Source organism: Syngnathoides biaculeatus, chromosome 21 (genome assembly GCF_019802595.1).
Source record: "Syngnathoides biaculeatus isolate LvHL_M chromosome 21, ASM1980259v1, whole genome shotgun sequence".
Taxonomy (NCBI): Eukaryota; Metazoa; Chordata; class Actinopteri; order Syngnathiformes; family Syngnathidae; genus Syngnathoides; species Syngnathoides biaculeatus.
The window spans coordinates 3,186,045-3,205,421 of record NC_084660.1 but is presented as its reverse complement, the minus strand read 5'-3'; the positions used below and the strand labels follow the sequence as shown (position 1 = coordinate 3,205,421).

Below are 19,377 nucleotides of genomic sequence, written 5' to 3'. Positions count from 1 at the left end.
GCCTTGAAAAATGTCATTTATTTATTATGCTCATGCTATGACGACATTCATGTTCAATTTTCTCATCTTCCAACTGCATTTTTGTAAAAAAAAAAAAAAAAAAAAACCCATGACATCTATTCTCCTGAAAATAGAACTTTCCTTTTTTTTTTTTTTTTTTTTTTTTTTTTTAATAAAGCTTGTCCTTGAGGACATGAACAGATCCAAACACTTTGGAGGTGCTCTGATTTGAGCGCAGCGCCCGAAGAAGCCTGGCATGTCATTAGGGGGGGCTTGTGTTAAATCACGGCGAGGCCATTAAAGGCAAACAGTGAAGCGTCCGCGGCCGTAGATCAGAAGCTACAAGAAGAACATTGCGATCTATTGCACGAGATATGCTGGCGCAGGATTCCGTTCCCGTTCGCTTTCTTGTCCCCGAACCGCATCGGAAATAACCACCGCCCAACAATAATCAATAGTAATTTGTACTTTGGTAGCGACTTCTTTTTATTCATATATTAGACAGCGTATACATGAGTCGACAAAGTCGCCAAGCGTCGCGCCCGACGACCTTGTTGGCTTTCGATGGCAAAATGCGTTGGAGGGAACGTGGCCGTGTCTCGGAGTTCACGTGGAAATCTGACCTCTGCTCTCCTCAGTTTGCGTCTTTGTGTGTGCAATTTGGGCTACTTTACAACAACAAATAAGAGAGGGAAAAAAAAAAACAAACACGGTTCTAATCTAAACAAAGCGCTACTCAAAAAGCAGGTTGTCGACAACGGTCGCACCGACGGGGCAATATTAATCTCTTTTTTTGGGATGTGGGAGGAAATCGGGTGGTCCCACACAGGCACGGGGGAACATGCAAACTCCACACAGGGGGAGGCCGGGATTTGAACCCTGGTCCCCAGAACTGTGAGTCCAACATTATGCAGCTGTTCCACTGTGCCACCCTAATGTGAACAGTTTGTCCATTATTTTTTTTCACATTTTTATATCAAGTATTTTTTTAATACTCTGGCATTTTCTTGAATGGAAATCTTCAGAAGCTTACTTTGGAAAATTCATAACATTGCGCCTTTGCCATCGTATTACAATGTTGTGATTTTCTTCTTGTGTTTTTGGGTAAGATTAGGACATATTTCATGCAATATTACTCCACGTGTTCTTGTAGTTTTGTGACATGAATTTTCCACTGCACCAGCATTTTTTTTTTTTTCTTGTAGCGTCACAATCTTCCATCTTTGCTCTTTCCCTTCCAACCCTTTTATTTGTGTCATTAGTGTTTTTATTGTTTCGAAATTGAGACACTCATCTTTTTTCCTTTTTCATAACTTTGTGATCGTGAGCATTTTTTTTTCATCGTTAGGAAAATTTCACAACTCGATGACTTAACTTGTAATATTCCATACTTACATCTTGTCCTGATACGAGCACTTTTGTTGTTGTTGCAACTTTCCATTTTTTTCCCCACACGGTGTTACCACATTTTTCCTGTAATTTCATAACATTGCATTATAGAGATTTTTTTTTTTTTTCCTCATGTCTTTTGCGCAACATTTTCTGCTTTGACAACTTTTTTTTTTTTGTCCTAAAAGCATTTTTTTTTTCCCCCACAAGCTTTTTCCTCAAGTCTCTCAAATGGTATCGAACGACATTCTTTCTTTGAACATTTTTTCACGTAATATTCCAGCCTTAATCTGGCAATGTTGCGACCCCTCCCCCTCATATAACCCCTTTTCCTACTTTCCCTCCACCGCCACCAAATTCTCACGAGAACAGGGCCCTACGCTTATTATGTGGACAAAGGAGGACTCGATCCTTCAAGTCAACTCACCTCTTTACGGGCGGGGTGGGGGTTGGGGGGGGTCATTTCTGTACAAATAGTTAATAGTGGCCGTGCGTTTCTACTCGTAAGCAAATAAAGCTGGCTTGTGCAATGTCACCGCTCGATAAACGGGCCTCACATCCGTCCACTAAGGACGGACTTTTCCAGGAGTATAAATGTATCATTTCGGTGTAAAAAGGAAGCACTTGAAATTGGTGGTAAATGTCAGTGATGAACGGACGCTGCTATTGCTGATGATCGGCGCTAAGAGGGGATGTGGCCCTTTCTGGAGGCGAGGGCGGGGCACTAGAACTGCGACGTTTCGGTAAAGGAGATGGCGTCTGTCTTGTCGACGGCGAAGCCGCCGTTGACGTAGGATTTCTTGTCGCACTCGTCGCCGTCCAGCGTGGCCTCCAGGGCGAAGGGGTTGGCCACGTCCACGTCCGAGCCAAGGTCCGTCCTCTCCAGCTCGCTCTTGGAGAGCTTCTGGACGATGCCGGCGCCGTATGCGTCGCCCAGCACGTTGATCATTGTGCGGAAACGGTCTCTGCGATATAGAACCACGCCCTTACTGACATGAACGGTACCACGACATCATTTCTATGATTTGTTACGGCTTTTTTTTTTTTTTTTTTTTTGCTTAATGTAACAAAAAACCCTTCCCCTCAAAAGTGCCCCCCCCCCCAAACTATTGTTATAACCTCCTGACTTTTTTTTTTTACCGTGCGCCCTAATGTCCCAAGTTTTTTCTGACTTTTGTTAAAAAAAAAAAAAAAGTGCTGTATTTTTCTGGCACTATAATTTACTCTCACCAATTGTGGCGAAGAGGAACTGTAACGCAAACAAGTGGAATTGACTAATTTGGTGCAGCGCAATGGAGGAAAATTAATGTTAATGTCTAGAAAGTCACCTGCCAGGTCAAACGTATCGAAAGACGCGTCGTACTTACAACAGCCAATCCACTGCGACGATGAGTGTGACATCACTAGCGGGCAGTCCGACGGCTGTCAAGACGATTACCATGGTAACCAGGCCGGCGTTGGGGACGCCAGCAGCGCCGATACTCGCCACTGTCGCCGTAATACTAGCACAAAAGACGAAAGAACGTTTTTAATGGGTTTACGATCGTGACTGTCAAAGCGTGCGGAAGAATCACAAATAAACAAAAAATACAATCAAAACGTATTTGAATCAAGCTTGTTGATATGCATGCGGCCTGTGTGTACATTTTAACTTTTCAACTACACTTTTTTTTTTTTTTTTTTTATAGCTGGAGTTAAGTTGTATTTAACTTAAGTACAATGTTTTTTTTTTTAAATCAGTTTTTTTTTAATTTATTAAAATACTGGGTTTACTTGACTTATAAGAGGGCAAACAAAAAAAATTTGGAAGGAAAAGCCACAATATCACGAGACAAAAGTAAGAATATATCAAAAGGAAAAAAAAAGAGCAATTTTATGACAGTAATGCTGGAACTTTATGAGGAAAAAAACTTGTGGAAAATACAGTGAAAATATTCTGCAGGGGGGAAAAAAGTACACTGCAGAAAAATATACACAGAAAACTGCATAACGAGAACTAAGTAGTGATGTTGCATGAAAAATGTCAATCGTACAAAAATTGTGATGAGAAAAAAGGTGTAAGATTAAAATTTGCCGTCAAAAGTCTAAAATACTCATCATATAACGTTACAAGATAGTTGTAATCGTATTAAAAGTCATAAATAATGTCGAGTGATCAAAGCTGGATGTTATACAAAAAGTCATGAAACGAAAGTACTGATGAAAATAAAATTGTAATATTTGCAGGGCATCCAATGTTACAAAAATGTCTACATTACCAAAAAAAAAAAAAAAAAAGTTGTAGTAAGAATTATGAACGGGTCGCAAAGTCCAACAAGGGGCTGAGTTTGAAAATCAGCAATACCGATCGTCGCTTATGTCCAACTAACGGATTGGGTATGGTGAGTGAGTGTTGCACCTGATGGTCACGATCTGCCCCACGTCCAGCGCGTAGTCGTTGAGCTGCGCAATGAAAATGGCGGCCACGGCCTCGTAGAGCGCCGTGCCGTCCATGTTAATGGTGGCGCCCACGGGCAGGACAAAGCGGGTGATGCGCTTGTCCACGTGGTTATTTTCCTCGGCGCAGCGGAAGGTGACGGGCAGGGTGGCAGAGCTGCGAAACACATTTACCGACATCGTCATCCACCTGCTACGTTTACTGTCAGACGAAATATGAAACCGGGTCACAAACTGTGTATTTTGTGGTTATTTAAACAATCCGAAGTGCTATCGAAACAATTAGTAGCTATGTTGTAGCGTTGTAATGCGAAGTAACCGATAGGAATGGCATCAAAAGAAAAGAATGAGATTTTCTTTCAAGGCCGCGAGCCGGCGCGGAAACGACGGGCGTCGCACCTGGAGGAGATCATGAGCGCCGTCACCAGGGCCTGCGCCATCCCCAGCGTGAAGGCGTACGGGTTCTTCCTCACGATGACGAAGAAGATGAGCGGCAGGCAAACGACGGCGTGGATGGCGAGACTGCGCGAGAGCAAACCGGCGACGTGAGTTAACGCCGCTTCCTTTTCCTCGCCTATTGCGGGCTAAGACGCGTGGCTGTGTAATCTTCGTCGAGGCCCTGAACCCGAAGAATGTGGTTCCCCTGACTTGGATTTACAGGTGTGGCTTTATAGCTCTCATTACGCCATGTGCGGGTTGAGCAGTTTCCACCGCCCCGCAGTCACTGACGCAGACAGGAGAAGCGGAGCAAACGGCGAGCATAAATCGCGCCCCGCTTACCCGCTCAGCACCGTCACCATATAAAGACCCATCTTCCGGAAGATCTCCCAGTCCTCCACCTCAATGATCTTGGCGGCAATTAGGAACAGGATCCCGATTGGCATGTAGCTGAAAATACAAAGAATGAAAGGCGTCTCCGTTCGGTCGGGCCCGACAATTGACTTCCTAAAATCTGCACAAACAAACCATCGCTTTATATCACATCTGACATTTTGCGGGAGAGTCGCGCCATCTCGTAGATATTCGTTCAATACCTGCAAAATGACTTTCCAATGAAATCCTGAATGGCAAAAAGAAAATTTCCCCATCCCGATTGAAGAAGTTCAGCCTACCACATAATTATGTGCACCAGTTTCATGGTGGCGTCGTTCAAGGCGTCGAAGAATTCCAGAAGGATGCGTCCCTTTTGGCCCATCTTCCCGATGACGAGTCCGAACGCAACGCAGAACACGATGAGGCCCAAAACGTTGATTCCGTCGGAATACGTGCCGGTGATTTTGTAATCTTTGGTGATGTTCTGACGACAAGCAGGAAATTGTTCGGCAAAGGAATTAGCTTCGTGAAGTCCATTCAGTCGTGCAAAATGTTTATTTTTCCAATTTTAAGGAGGGAAATGCATGCAATACATCAAGACCAGGACTCTTGGTAATGTTAAAAAAAAAAAAAAAAATAGCCAAATCCACAAGTGCCAAACTTGAGCGTGTGCGTTCAAGTACGGAGCTGGCATCTGTAAAGCTGACCCTTAGAATGACTTGTTTTCATTACAGAGCAGCCTACCTCCACGGCGGCCATGACGGTCGTGGCGAGAGGAGGAACGGCCGTGTTGGCGACCAGAACCTTCTGAGGCTGCTCCAGCTCTTTGCGCTTGGTCTTGTACTAGCGCGAGACACGGGTTAGCATTAGCGTCAGTGGCGGGAGACGCGGGGAAACGCGCACGCTTACCTGTTGGAAACAAGCCTGGACCAAGTTTTCCGGGAACATGTTTCTGTTTATTAGCCATTGGATAGAGAAAAATAGAAAACAGACATGTGGAACAATCACAATTTCATAATTCAAGTGTCAAGCGAGAGATCTTTTTGCAATCACGCAAAACCTGAGGAGGTCCAACAGCGTGTCGACGGTTGTGACATTGGGCGTGGTTCCGGCTCTGTCGATGTGCTGCGCCGTTTGAGAGACTCCGGGCTTGATGGTCATCACCAAAATAATGCCTGCCGAGGATACACCGGTACGTGCGTTTCATCGTTTTCACCATTTACGTTTATGTCGACGCCGAAAAAGGCCCTGATCTGTGGATTTTTGCCTTCTTTTCCCAAGGTGCCACCCAAAGTGGACGGGCTCGACGGCAGACGGCAGCGGACGGAAGATTCCGATAAAGGTCCGAAAGGCAGGTGAGCTTTTTGGAGAGTTTGACGGAGGAAAAAAAGTGCTCAAGATGATGCAGGGAAAGAGGGAAAAAAATGTATCAAAAATTACATTAGGAGGGGGGGGGGACGTTTGGAGATGTTCTATTACGATGAGGGTAAACTTGTAATATCAAAAGGAAAAATTCACAATGTTAGGAGAATAAAGTTTTAACATTACGAGCAAAAAACAAAAAAATGTATTAACACAGATGGAGACTGGGCACTCCGGTTTTGTCACACACCCCGAAAACATACTTTGATCGGAGATTCTAAATTGCCCCGAGGTGTGATCGTGAGCGCGGCTGCCGTCTGTCTCCGTGTGCCCGGCGATTGGCCGGCGGGCCAGTTCGGGGGTTGACCCCCGCCTCCTGCCTGGCACGCCCGCGACCCTTCTGAGGATAAGCACCTCGGAAAAAATGGATGGATGGATTTTTGTCGGTCGTCAGCAGGATAAACTCACCAAGGACGACTGCGATAATCGTCGTGGAGAAGTAGTAAATGACAGCTCGCAGGCCGATCTTGCCCGACACTTCCGAGTCCAGGGCCGCGACGCCTGTCGTGCGCGCGCAGCACAGACTTAAGCACGCGCTGCACACCAAATAGTTCGGAACGCGCCCGTCGGACGGTTGGCCTGGCGCTTTTACCTGTTATCATGCTGGAGATGATCAGCGGGAGGATGACCAGCTTCAGCATGCGCATCAGAATCTCCCCCGGGAAGCCGAAATACTGCTTGTGGAGCTGGGACAGGGAGGCGTACTCTCGTACGGCAACGCCCAGGCTGATCCCTGCAACGAGAAGCCAATTACAAAAGACGGTACGGGAGCGAGAAAGACACCGTCGTCGCACGTATATTCCGTACAGTACAAGAGTTGTGTGTCCCTAAAAAAATAAAATGGGCTGGACTCAGCAATCACGCATCGATTGTGGCTCGTATAGTGCCAGTTTGATTCATTACAAATGTCAAAACCACCCAAGCCTCCCGAGACTTTTTTCCGTAATGTGACAAAAAGTCAAGTATTATCTCTATAAGGGCGTAATTTTACTTTGGCAGAAAGTCATTTTTAGGGGTGGGGGCGGGGCGTTTTACACTCACCTTCTCGGGATGAAACTGAAGAATCTTCCCAAAATAGAGAATGAATTTGCACCGGCGCAAAAATAAAAAAATGCAAATTTGAGAATTGAAGTTGTCGGAGATCGCACCCAACTACAATTGTGATATCGGAAGACGCCTATGAGGAAAAAGTCAAGATGCAAATAAAGCCGCAAACTTGTGAAAAATAAAACGGGAATTAAGTCAGAATGTTACGGGGCGGGGGAATTGTCGTGTTATACAAATATTTCAAAAGTGCAGTTGTATCGCAGCAAAAACGGAATGTTAAGAGAATAAACTGTAATTCGGACTTTGTTCTCCTCGTACATGGACTTTATACAGTTTTTTTTTTTTTTTTGACCAATCATGAGCACATTTTTGCCGGCATGCAGGAAAAAAAACCCTGTTAGGAACGACGCCATAAGAAGCTGGTTGGATGGTTGCAACCCCCCCCCCCCCCGTATTTATTTTGCATGGCCCCCAGAGGACTTGAGAGGGAAAAGCCTCCCCCACTCGTCATCCAAAGCATCACGTATGCACTGCGAAAGAGGCTGAAGGCTAAAATGGAGACGGATGCACATGGAAATCGCCCCGATGCATACCGAGCAGCACCGACGCCACCGTGGCGATCAGCAGCCAGTTCTTCTTCAGCAAGCCTCTGCAGTTGACGCGTCGCCGCTCTTTGTCACCCGTCACGTCCATGGTGGTCCACAATGAAGGTCTCTTCCCCCCCCCCACCTCCTCGCTCAGACACAAAAGCCAGAATGTCACGAGCAGATGAGGCTGTGCTGCGTCCCGACTCGGGCTGAGTGTCAAACGCTGCTGATGGCTGGCAATGCCGTGAGGGAGGGGTGCAGGGGGGCGGGGGTGAACTCCCCTAATCATACGTTTTATCCTCTACTCCTGCGGTTGAAGGGTACAAGTCGTGGAAAACCGGGGGGGAGGAAACGAAATAAAACGCATAATGAGACGACGACAAAAATCATTTTGACAAACATTCCATATCGCCTCCAACAATATTACAAGAAAATGACTTTTTTTTATTGTTTTTACAAGATAAGATGGAAAGGGCATGTGAAAACCCCAAATTTCAAAGCAAATCAACGAAGAAGCAGATATCGCAATCTTTAACTGAAACAAATAGAGCACACGACCCCGGGGGAAGTGCAAATAAATAGCAAAAGTTACTGATGCGGGAGACTCCGCCCACCAACGGTCTCTATGGAGACCGCATAATGTTGGAAAAGCAGGATTTACACAAGATTAAAATTGGAGCGTCACGAGAGCAATGTTGACCAATGACATATTCACAATTTAACAGATTTACATTGAAGTTGTTGAAAAGAAAAACAAAAATTGTGAATCAAGTTGTGATATTACATGCTCCGGAAATGAAATTGAATGATTACGAAATCCACGCGGCTATTCCAAGAAAAAAAAAAATGAGTAAAAGTAAAATTTTGGACGATTATATTTGGTTAAAAATGGCTTTAAAATGGTAATGCCACAGAACAAGCAAAAAAAAAAAAAAATTATAGTTTCGCTTAAACATTTCTATACTTTTAACAGAATTTTTAAGACAAAAATGGCAATCTAATGAGGAAAAAATGAAGTATATCGTACTGTGCATTCATTTAAAGGAGCTGCTTTGGTTTTATTTTGAAGGTGGAGGTGAAAGTGTTCCCCTTCCGACGTGCATTTGCTTTCATTTTGAAGGGCGTGTCAGCTCCTTATTTTGAAGGCGTAACCGGAAAATTTACCTTGCAGAGCGACCTGACTTTCGCACCAAAGTGCTGCTGTTAATTCAGAGAGGCTCTGACCCCCCCCAAAAACCATTCATAAAAACTCTTGCCGTGGGGGGTTGGCCAATGACAGGAGGTTAGTAGCACAGCAACGAGTCGCAGCTTTATCCTTTTTTTTTTTTTTTTTTTGGTCATTATTATTCATTTTTTCAATCTGTAAAGGGAGTTGCTGAGCGCTAGCTGGTTAGCTCGCTCGCTACATCGACGAAGACGCGAAGAGACAAGTGTGGGCTCGAGAAGAACGAGCGAAGCGTGTACGTGAGTCTCTGGGGCGGGGGGAGGGGGGAGCCGGCTTTCATTAGACCCCGCGACGACGAGGCGGAGAGCTTGAACACACCCCCACGTTCGTCTCCTTCCCGGTGCGGCATCCAGTCGAGATGGGTGAGTTGGCTCGCTAAGCTAACCAGCTAGCCTTATCTTGACGTCATGAGCATTGGGATGATGTTAGCGATGTGGAAACGGGCGGGCGGGCAAGATTGCTTGACTGGTGCCCTTGCAATGTGCACTGACTGCCGTCCGGCTTCCTGGGAGGCTCAGACGTGAACTCCATCCTCTGAAATGGCACCCCTCCATCTTGACAGTTCTTACGCAACACTAAGGCTCCATATTACTCCACAGCTGCATTTAGGTCAGGCCCGAGGAAAAGTAAAGGCCGGGGGCCACGTGCGGCCCTTGGCAAAAGAACTGACATACATTTTGAACTGCTATTGGAATATTCTGTCCGTAAAATTTCAGAATTGTTGCTATTATTTTCAGTTCGTAGCATTTCTCTTGGCAGCTCGGCTCCCGTTAACTGTATGTGCAAGTATGGCCGTTTGATTGCTGTAAAGTTCGTCGGCCTGACAGTTGCGTCGTCTGCACAGCCAGCCGTGTGGATTACAGTAATAAGTCAAGTGCTGACCGTCACGGAATCCGCCAACACAGCCACCTGTTTGTTGCGTGTCATATTGCTTATTTTCCTCAAAGCCTGGAGACAAAACGAGGTTGTTTATTTTTTGGGGGGCGTTCCAGACAACCTGAGTGACGCCTTGGCGAAGCTGAAACTCGCATCCACGGACAGCGCCTCGGACAGCGTGGAGAGCTGTCTCGACTGTCTGCTGAAAGCGCTGGTCAACAACAGTGAGTCGGGTTCCAAACGGGCGGACCCGAGCTCCGATAGGGACCGTTAACTGGGTGGGGTTTTTTTTTTTGCAGACACGGAGGCCAGTCTGAAGATCCAGGAGATGGGCGTTCTTCCCTTGCTCCCCACCCTCCTAAACCCCCAGTCGTCCTGCTCCCCTAAAGTTGCCAATATCATCGCAGAGGTGGCAAAAAATGGTGAGTGTCCATCTCCAAGCAAAAAAAAAAAAAAAAAAAAGACTCGGGGAGTCAGCCGTTTTGTTTTGAAGCTACCATGTTAAGCTCCAGGGGACCTACAGAGACAAAACTCCAGATTTTCTCCAATTGGTACCGATTCTGAACCATGTATACGGGAAAACGTCCAGTCTGGAAAGATCACGAATAGTATCATCGATTTCTACATTTAAACAGCGGTGATGAACTCAGTCAGTACCGTAGTCACCCGATGGGGGGGGGGGGGGGGGGGGGTGACTTGGCTCGGAATGGAACCCAGCGCTCTGTCTTAAAGGGTCCGATGTGATCCAAATAGGAATAGGAGAATAGCTTCGGTCTGGACATTTGCTGGTCCAAAACACAAAAGCCAGTTTAACAACAGGAAATTTGGTCAGCACGTTATGAGGTACTCCGCGCGCGCACAAAAAAAATCTGCCATTTTCTTGCGAATCAGCCAATTTCCACTCATTGTGAACACTCCAGCAGACCGCTAGCCATGGTCGGCTCTACGATTTCTGCCTCGCGTTTAAATGATGACGCCGTTTCCTCCCCAGAGTTCATGCGGAGTTCCTGTGTGGAAGCGGGCCTCATCCCGCCGCTCATTCAGCTGCTGAACTCCAGCGATCAGGAGGTTCTACTGCAGACCGGCCGGGCTCTCGGCAATATCTGTTACGACAGCCGTAAGTAGCCGTTTTGGGTTTCACGGCCGGGCCCGACGGGTTGCGAGCGTTGCGGCCTTTGGAAAGCGACATTTGCGGGGGAAAACAGCAGAGCCGTAAGTCCGCGCGTATCATCTTTACGATGATTTTGACACCAGAGCCGTCAGTCGTGCCCGGCGTCTTTGAGTTTAACGGTTATAAATAGTCATAAAAACAGACTGCAATGTGTGTGTGTTTTTTAGGTGACATTCTTTAGACAGCAATTGATACCTGAACTCGTTGCGAATTTCTTTGTTTCTTTTTTAAACCACCCTCTTTGGAGGAGGGTGTTTGTACGGAGAATTTCAAATTTTGGACATCTTGATGCATGTTCAAGTGCAGCCTGCTGTTAAGACTTCAACCCCAACTGTCGGTTCTGGCGCTTCCTGTCCTGAAAAGCTTGCTCATCTGTGGGATGTGGCGTTTGTTTTTTTGTTTTTTTTTTTTTTGGCTCGATTATGCACTCAGCGGTCGGAGTGTAATGAAGCGTGTGCCGCTCATCCTTTTGTTGTTTCAAATGGTGGTGAGGAAAGACGAGTACTGAGCAGTCCCTCGTTTCTTACGCAAGCAGCATTTAGATTGGTGGCGAGAGAAGAGTTTGGGACCATTTTCTCAACATTCGTCTTCATTTACAGTTGATTTTTGTTACGCTTTGGGGATAATGTACAATATATTCTTTTTCCATCGAGTGGTTCTTTTTTTTTTTTTTTTTTTTTTTTAATCCTTTCTTTGTAGTTGATTTGTGTCTGGGCCTCTCTTGTTTTGCAGATGAGGGCAGGAGTGCAGTTCACCTGGCAGGAGGGGCTCAGATAGTAGCCGAACACATTAAAACCCTCTCCCAAAATACAGAGCCGGAAAATGAGAAGCTCTTGACAGTCTTTTGTGGCATGCTGATGAACTATAGCAATGATAATGGTAATGACCGTCAGAACAACTGTCATCCGACGCGCAGGTGTTCGCCTGGACACCGTCCAAAAAGGAACAAAAATACGAGGGATTTTTCTTTCCTCTCATCTTTTTGTCCTGCTCTGCTATTTTTCCAGCTTTACCAGTGAAATTAGATTGGCATAAAACTAACGATAAGATACAGCGTTCAGCTCGCGACCCAATAAAAATGCGACCCGCGGCCCGTTTTGGGCCCTCGGTGGGCAGCATGTCAAAGGGGTACAGCATTTTTCACGGCTTCCGTCAGAATCACAATAGTTTTAACAAAACGTCTGATTGTATTTTCCCCAATGCCCCCCCACCCCCCCCCCTTTTTTTTTTTTTTTTTTTTTTAAGATTCCCTACAAGGCCAACTGATAAGCATGGGTGTGATCCCCACCCTGGTGAAGCTGCTCGGGATCCACTCCCACAACGCCGCCCTGACCGAAATGTGTCTCATCGCCTTTGGGAATTTAGCCGAGCTCGGTGAGTTTCAGCAATCTGCCATGGTGTGACGGTCTGAGCGCTCCCCGTGCTCGCGAGGAATGCGCATGCGCGTGCGTATATTTTGTAAACTTCCGGCCATTCTGAAACATCCCCATCCGTGCTTTAAGGTGCCGTTCGACAACCTGTCGCCGAATGTTCATGTTCGCTATGGAGGTCTCAGAAAGATGAACACAGCAAATGTACATGTGTGTGTATATATCTTTTTTTTTGTTTTTTTTTAATCAACTTTTGTTTTAAGGTTAGCTTATAACCTATGTTAGCTCCCTCCGTGTAGAAGAAAAGGGGAACTATGAGACCGGGAGATTTCCCAGTGAGCGTCTCCAACGTACCCAGAGTTCCCCTGTTAGTAACGCATGCACATTCATCACAAGGAGAAATTTCAGCACGGGGGAGCGACTTGAAATGCGGCAACGCCTTGACGTGATCGCGTCTCGCAAACGGCGAATCAAAGCGGAGGCTCTGCTACGTCCTTCGGGATCTGTGACTTGGCTGCTGTTGTCTTGCCAGAGTCGAGCAAGGACCAGTTCGCCTCCACCGACATTGCAGAGGAGCTGGTGCGCCTTTTCCAGAACCAAGTGGAACATGAAAAGAAAGAAATGATATTTGAGGTCCTGGCTCCCCTGGCGGAGAACGGTAATGTCCGAGAACCGAGCTTTAAAAAAAAAAAATAAAATCTGCAACTCGATAACCACTCACGTGAATCGACTTGATTTACAATATTGAAAGTATCTTTCATCTTTGCCAGTGGTGCATCGTCACAGGTAGAACAATTCAAAGCTCTTCCACCAGGTGGCAGTAAAAACAATGAAATGTTTGCATTTCGAACAAGAGCATATTTAGGTGTTCAACTACATATATGTGTGATTGAATTTTTTTTTTTTTTTTTGATGAGCAGTTTTCAGGTTGGTGTTTTTTTTTTTTTTTTTTTTTCCTATTTTAAATGAAATGTAAAAACTCCCCTTTTACTGATATTGCAGTGTTTGAGCGCTGTTGACTATGATGTGTTTTACTTGGATGTATAAGAGTTGAAGTAGATTTGTTGGATGGGCATTTTTGGCCGCTGCGTTTATGCCCCTTACAGGTCGTTGTCGAGAGAGACTTAAGGTCATCCAATCGCAATGTTTGATATCCTCCTTTTACTCCCGTCCAGATGTGATCAAGTTGCAAATGGTGGAGGCGGGCTTGGTGGAATGCCTCCTGGAGGTGGTGGGCCAGACCGTGGACGGGGAACGGGAGGAAGACGTCGCCCAGCTGAAGGCGGCCTCTGACCTCATGGTGTTGCTGCTGCTCGGAGGTAAAAAAAAAAAAAAACCGGCACCTTTCCAGACATCGCACTTCACGTGCGCTGCGGCTCCATTCTTGGCGACTTTGTGTGCAGACGAGTCCATGCAGAAGCTGTTTGAGGGAGGGAAGGGCAGCGTCTTCCAGAGGGTCCTTTCTTGGATACCGTCGCACAACCACCAGTTGCAACTGGCCGGCGCTCTTGCCATTGCTAATTTTGCCCGCAACGGTAAAACATTTCTCGAAAATAATGCGCAATTTTTTTCCCCCAAATATTTTGAAAAAGTCCAGAGCGCGCATTATATTTAGGTAGGGATGAAAAATTAAAAAATACAATCACATTGTACAGTCGTGCACAGGTACATAAGAGTCAGGTACATTTTGATATGATATTTGATGTCTTATGTTACACATTTTTATAAACTACGGTAATGTGCGCCACCAACCTGAACTCTGACCTCTTGGGGGGTGGTGTTAGAGGGGGTTGTATTTTACGAACGTTAGCGTAACATCTTCGTTACTACTGCACCAAACATCGGAGACGACAGCCCGTGAGTTTGTTGTAGCTTTAACGGAGACAAACGATGTCGACGACAAGGGCTAGTTGTGCAGCCGCTTTTAAACGAAATCTGGCCGATGACACGGCCAAACCGGAAGAAAAACAATGTAAGCTAACTGCTAACAGCTAATGAACAAAACTACGTAGCACCTTCGTAATGGGCACATTGAAAAACAAAACGGGACAGCGCACACAACTTGAAATGCTCGTGTTTTTTTGAATGTTATGCACTAACATTTAATGCAAAAAATGTTTGCGTTAAATGCTGTAGTTTATTTAAGACTAATTTGCGTTATCAACAGTATTAATAAAATGTCGTGCCATCGTTGAGCATTTATTTGAGTTTGTTTAGGGATTCTGTTCTGACAATTGCAAGGACCAGGACAAGCGTGTCCAGTGGCCTGTCCCGAGATATGTTACCGCTCCATCGGTACACGCACAAAGATGATTATTAATGATGACTTTTTGAAAAACCACACAAGTACAAATGTTAAAAATACAAACCTAGCAAAATAGAAATAGATCATTCCTAATATTTTGATCATAAGGTTTGCAACAAATTAGTGGGACGTGTTGTAAATTGGGAGAAAGGGTTTTCCTAATTTTTTTTGGGGGGGGGGTGCGCATTATACTTGAGAAATTACCGCATGTTTGAGCATATTAATAATTCAACCTCAAAGCCGGGTTGACTCCACATAGTAGACCCGTGTTTACCAACCTTTCTTGAGCCAAGACGACCCATTTGAATTTGAGACCCCCCCCCCCCCCCTCTCTTCCCCTCCTTGGACAGACGGGAACTGCATCCACATGGTGGACACCGGTATCGTACAGAACCTTTTGGAGCTGTTGGATCGACACGTCGATGAAGGCAACGTCACAGTTCAGCACGCAGCTCTCAGCGCTCTTCGGAACCTGGCCATACCCGGTGAGCAGAGCAGTCAAACGTTGGCTCGTGTCTAGTTGTACATTACGTACGTTGCCCGACAGTATTTCATTGTACAGGAGCCAAGATTCCGCTTTGATCTCGTTGTCTTATGTCCCGCCAGTTGTTAACAAATCCAAGATGCTGTCAGCTGGAGTCGCAGATGTGGTATTGAAGTTCTTGCAGTCAGAGATGCCGCCGGTCCAGTTTAAGCTTCTTGGGACTTTGCGCATGCTCATCGACACGCAAGGTGAAAAGTCTTTGCGTCCTTTTGATCGTATCAATACATCCGAGCCCGAGTTTATCTTTTCCACCCCATTCGTAGCCGATGAAATTCCGCTGTAGGAAGAGAGCATTTGACCCCTCCCACAACCTTGAAACACATTTCAAACTGGTGAAACAAACTTAACTTGGGTCATGTCTGCACAAATAGCAGCTTACTAAAAAAAAAAAAAAGAAAGCATCAAATTCCAGATTGTTCCAAGAGAATAAAATCCCGTGAGCGTACATACTTTTTAATAAAAAATATTTTTTTTTACAGAATTTATTTTATTTTGTTTTCAATTCTTTATTAACGAGAGGTTGTAAAACTATTTAAGAGCGATTTGCTTAAAAACGACATATTTCTGCAAAAATGAGAATTTCTGCTGCGGATGGATAAATGCTTCCCCCCCCCCCCCCCCCCAAAATAGCTGGGGAACGCGATATGTGATCATAATGGCACCAAGCAGTGACGCCAAAGCTCTCGTTTTTGGTACCAGTGGAAGCGGCGGACCAGCTCGGGACCAACGGGAAGCTGGTGGAGCGGCTGGTGGAGTGGTGTGAAGCCAAAGATCACGCCGGGGTGATGGGCGAGTCCAACAGGCTCCTTTCCGCTCTCATTCGACACAGCAAGTCCAAGGTCTGACCCCGCACCAAACCCCGGGAAGTCCGACATTTTGATTCGAAGCAGCCGTTTTGTTGTTTTTTTTTTTCCACGTCTAAATTCAGGAAGTCGTCAGGACAGTCATCCAGGGAGGTGGAGTCAAGCATTTAGTGACCATGGCAACCAGCGAGCACGTGATCATGCAGAACGAAGCGCTGGTGGCGCTGGGCCTCGTCGCGGCGCTGGATTTGGGTGAGAGGCACGACGAGAGACGACTCGTGTGAATGAATCATCGCTCGGCAAAAATGACCCGTTGTTGTTGTCGATGCGTAGCTGCAGCGGAGAAGGACTTTGTGGCGGCAAACCTCGTCGGCGTGCTTCACAAGCTCTTGTCAGACGAGAGGAGCGCCCCAGAGATTAAATACAACTCCATGATTCTCATCTGCGCCCTCATGGGCTCCGGTGAGAGCGCGCACGGGAAAGCCGTCGTGACATTCATATGCGTTCATTTTTACTTTGCTGGATTCATCGTGTTTTGAAGAGACCACCTCATTGACTCCTTTCTGCTCTCTCAGAGCCCCTCCACAAAGAAGTCCAGAGCCGGGCCTTCATCGACGTGGTGTCCAAGCTCCGTGCGCACGAAAACAAATCCGTGTCGCACCAGGCGTCGCTGACGGAGCAGCGGCTGACCGCCCAGAGCTAAAGGCCCGCGTTCTCCGTCGGCCCTCCAGCCGCAGCGCCCGGGCGCCCCGCGCCTGCCTCATCACCCCTTGTACCGTAACGCCATCGTCATGTGCCAAGGTACCGTGTTGCATCGACTGCCAGACACACCCCCTCCTGACTCGCGCTAAGGACAGAGCCATGTACGTCACGTATGAATATAGCGATTCTTTTGCGGCGCACCAAAACCCGAACGGTCTCGGCGAGGCGGCACATTTTGACGCGTCAGCCTTGTGCATGCTCGTGTTGTCACGGCACCAAAATTCTGCCCTCGACCTCAATACCGATACTGAAACGATACCACGACCAAATCCGGCGGCACGCAGATCTTCAATACCGGCCGGTGTCAAATATTTAAAAGCATTAAAACTAACAGATGTTCATTCCATGGAATCATGTGGTTTGCTTGCAAAGTTTGGGGCGTAAATGTACTGTCCAATGTCACACCTCAAGTCGGAGCGCTCTGCGGGTTAGGTTTGCCAAGTGCCGTTCTTCCGCGTTTGCCGTACCGTTGTTGTGTGGCGCCTCAGAGGCTGAATCAAGTACGCTCCGGTCCGTATTATTCCCTCTTTCGTCCCTTCCGCATTGAAATATGGTACACATATATTACGGCAGAGACAAATAAACATTTTGAAGCAAGGACGGGACATTCTCTTTTTTTTTTTTTTTTTTTTTTTTTTGGGGGGGGGGGGGGGAAGAAGCACCGGGACTAAAAAAAAAAAAAAAAATATGTGGTATCGTTTCATTTTAGTACTTCTGTAGTGCCGGTAGTAGCTTGCAATCCTCGTGCATGAGTCTTTGCAACACTTGTCGAACAAACGTTGTTGAACCAACCCAGCGGTGCGGGGCCGCAGTGGTCCAGGTTTTCCGTTGGCCAGCAGTTTTTTTTTTTGTTGTTGTTGTTTTGTTTTGTTTTCCCTTCTAAATGTATTCAGTGTGGATTTTTGTTGTAGTTGTTCTTGGAATTAAATGACAGTACCATAGGCTACCGACAAAATGTGAAGGATATTGATCATTATAGTAGAAAGTAAAGGCTATCGTGCATCTTCGATTTGTCCTGAAATTTCACCAAATATGCTGAACTTTTAGCGCTCGGTTCCCCAACACTGCCAAATCTCGTACACGTTCCTTTGCATTCTTCGGAGGGTTGAGTCTTATTTTGAAGTATTTATTTTTTGTAAAATTAACGTTGATCCGGTTGGTGGTCGAGCTCCTTGACAAAGACTCTACAGATCGGTGGGGAAAAAAAAAAAAAAAAGGTCAGAACTAAAGAGCGAGGCACCTTTCATTAGTCGCGTCTCATTCGACGGCGTCATCTCATAAAATGCAGGATCCGCTTTCTGTGATCCTTCAGCGTACAACTCCGCTATTTAAATTTGATAGGCATGTCTGTCATTACTTGAACCACAAAATATCTTCAAATATATATGTATACCGTATTTAAATCGCCTGAAGCGGCCATTTTATGTTCTTCTCTGTCATTTTTCGGTGTCCTCAAAAGACAAACTTGTCTGATTGTTACTGAACACTCGAACCGGACTCGATTTTTGTCACTGCACGTGGGCGCCGTAGAATTTACAGATGCTCCGTCTAAGTCGTCTCTCTTTGATCGACGTCAGCTATTCTGCGTGATAAGTAGTGGAAAAGGGGGCAAAGTCAGATGTTTTGAGACAGTAAATATGGATCATGTTTATGTAAATCATGCCACCGGTGTCAGTGGCGCATTGTCGAAAACCGCAGTGAATTTTTTTTTTTTTTTTTTTTTTTTTGGGGGGGGGGGTGTTATTTTAGCAGTAAATAAAAGTGCAACTAGCACATTAGTTAAGAAATGCATGAGCCGCCACAACCACGGGTCAATAGAGGTCGCGTTGTCTTATCACGTCACATACACTGTAAATCTTGGCATGTCCCAATCTATAACAAATGTTATCATGTCGTTGTTTTTCTCTTTAAAAAAACAAAACAAAACAAAAAAACTTACTGTATATCACATTTGTGCTCTTAACGAGTTGTATCCTTAGCAACAGCATCAAAGTACTATAAACATAAGTGTTTGTTGTAAATGTCCAAACGTTGTACATTTGGAGGATTGTAACAGAAGATAATTAACCCTTGTATGATCTCCACGTTCTGTTTACTCCCTTTGTCCTATCTGGGTCAAAAATGACCCGCCCTACCAAAGCCCCAAAATAAAGCAGTTTCATTGAAATTTTACATCCAAAATACTTAATATTTTGCATGATGCTACCTATTCATTCAACTCCACTTCATTCATTTTATGACGTATTTTTTGGTACACAGTACAATTTTTGTTTTCCTACCATAAACCAACAGTCTCTTTTTTTTTTTTTTTTTTTTTTTTTTAAACACACTAAGGTTTAATATAACACTTTTGTGATTACACTTACTTAGTCCACGGATATTGGGCCACATTTTGATGCCATATTTTGATGGCTCGCTTGGTATTTAATAACATGAAGGAGGTTGGGGGGGGGAGGAGCGACTAGTTAGTGAGTCTTTTAGGATGATGTATAACAATAAAATAAATATTTCAGGTGAGTAACATTGCATAAATGAGAATTTAAAAAAAAGATTGCTCCTCTACTGTAACTTAGGAAAAGTCCATAAATTTCAAATTGGAAAAGGATAGTGGCTTAAGGTTTTTTTTT

At 45.4% G+C, this 19,377-nt stretch overlaps 2 protein-coding genes across 3 annotated transcripts; one reads left to right on the top strand and one right to left on the bottom strand.

Annotated features, from left to right (window-relative positions):
- Nucleotides 1–233: 233 nt before the first annotated feature.
- On the bottom strand, nucleotides 234–7,886 carry slc1a1 (solute carrier family 1 member 1). The gene is made up of 12 exons (XM_061808255.1): nucleotides 7,701–7,886; nucleotides 6,653–6,793; nucleotides 6,469–6,561; nucleotides 5,699–5,813; nucleotides 5,548–5,590; nucleotides 5,383–5,481; nucleotides 4,938–5,122; nucleotides 4,606–4,713; nucleotides 4,225–4,347; nucleotides 3,788–3,982; nucleotides 2,757–2,891; nucleotides 234–2,354 (listed from the first exon to the last, which is right to left on the bottom strand). The coding sequence occupies exons 1-12, from the start codon at nucleotides 7,798–7,800 to the stop codon at nucleotides 2,114–2,116; spliced, it is 1,578 nt and encodes a 525-aa protein (XP_061664239.1). The 5' UTR covers nucleotides 7,801–7,886; the 3' UTR covers nucleotides 234–2,113.
- rap1gds1 (RAP1, GTP-GDP dissociation stimulator 1) lies at nucleotides 5,692–18,922 on the top strand. Of its 2 annotated transcripts, XM_061808251.1 has the most exons (18): nucleotides 5,692–5,830; nucleotides 5,920–5,993; nucleotides 8,866–8,976; nucleotides 9,063–9,281; nucleotides 9,912–10,019; nucleotides 10,095–10,217; nucleotides 10,787–10,912; nucleotides 11,699–11,845; nucleotides 12,212–12,340; nucleotides 12,869–12,994; nucleotides 13,512–13,655; nucleotides 13,740–13,871; nucleotides 14,992–15,126; nucleotides 15,248–15,373; nucleotides 15,885–16,024; nucleotides 16,114–16,240; nucleotides 16,322–16,450; nucleotides 16,564–18,922. In XM_061808251.1, the coding sequence occupies exons 4-18, from the start codon at nucleotides 9,278–9,280 to the stop codon at nucleotides 16,689–16,691; spliced, it is 1,824 nt and encodes a 607-aa protein (XP_061664235.1). In that variant the 5' UTR covers nucleotides 5,692–5,830; nucleotides 5,920–5,993; nucleotides 8,866–8,976; nucleotides 9,063–9,277; the 3' UTR covers nucleotides 16,692–18,922. The 2 variants fall into 2 exon arrangements, with proteins under 2 accessions (XP_061664235.1, XP_061664236.1); XM_061808252.1 differs by lacking the exon at nucleotides 11,699–11,845.
- The last annotated feature ends 455 nt before the right edge of the window (nucleotides 18,923–19,377 follow it).

Excerpts from the sequence above, each read along its gene's own strand:
- slc1a1 (XM_061808255.1), bottom strand. The coding sequence starts at position 7,800 with ATGGACGTGACGGGTGACAAAGAGCGGCGACGCGTCAACTGCAGAGGC. Across the intron at positions 5,482-5,547 it reads TCCAGGCTTGTTTCCAACAG|TACAAGACCAAGCGCAAAGA; the intron begins GTAAGCGTGCGC and ends GTCTCGCGCTAG. Across the intron at positions 4,714-4,937 it reads CTGGTGCACATAATTATGTG|CTACATGCCAATCGGGATCC; the intron begins GTAGGCTGAACT and ends TTGTATTTTCAG.
- rap1gds1 (XM_061808251.1), top strand. Across the intron at positions 10,218-10,786 it reads CGCAGAGGTGGCAAAAAATG|AGTTCATGCGGAGTTCCTGT; the intron begins GTGAGTGTCCAT and ends TTTCCTCCCCAG. Across the intron at positions 16,241-16,321 it reads CGTCGCGGCGCTGGATTTGG|CTGCAGCGGAGAAGGACTTT; the intron begins GTGAGAGGCACG and ends GTCGATGCGTAG.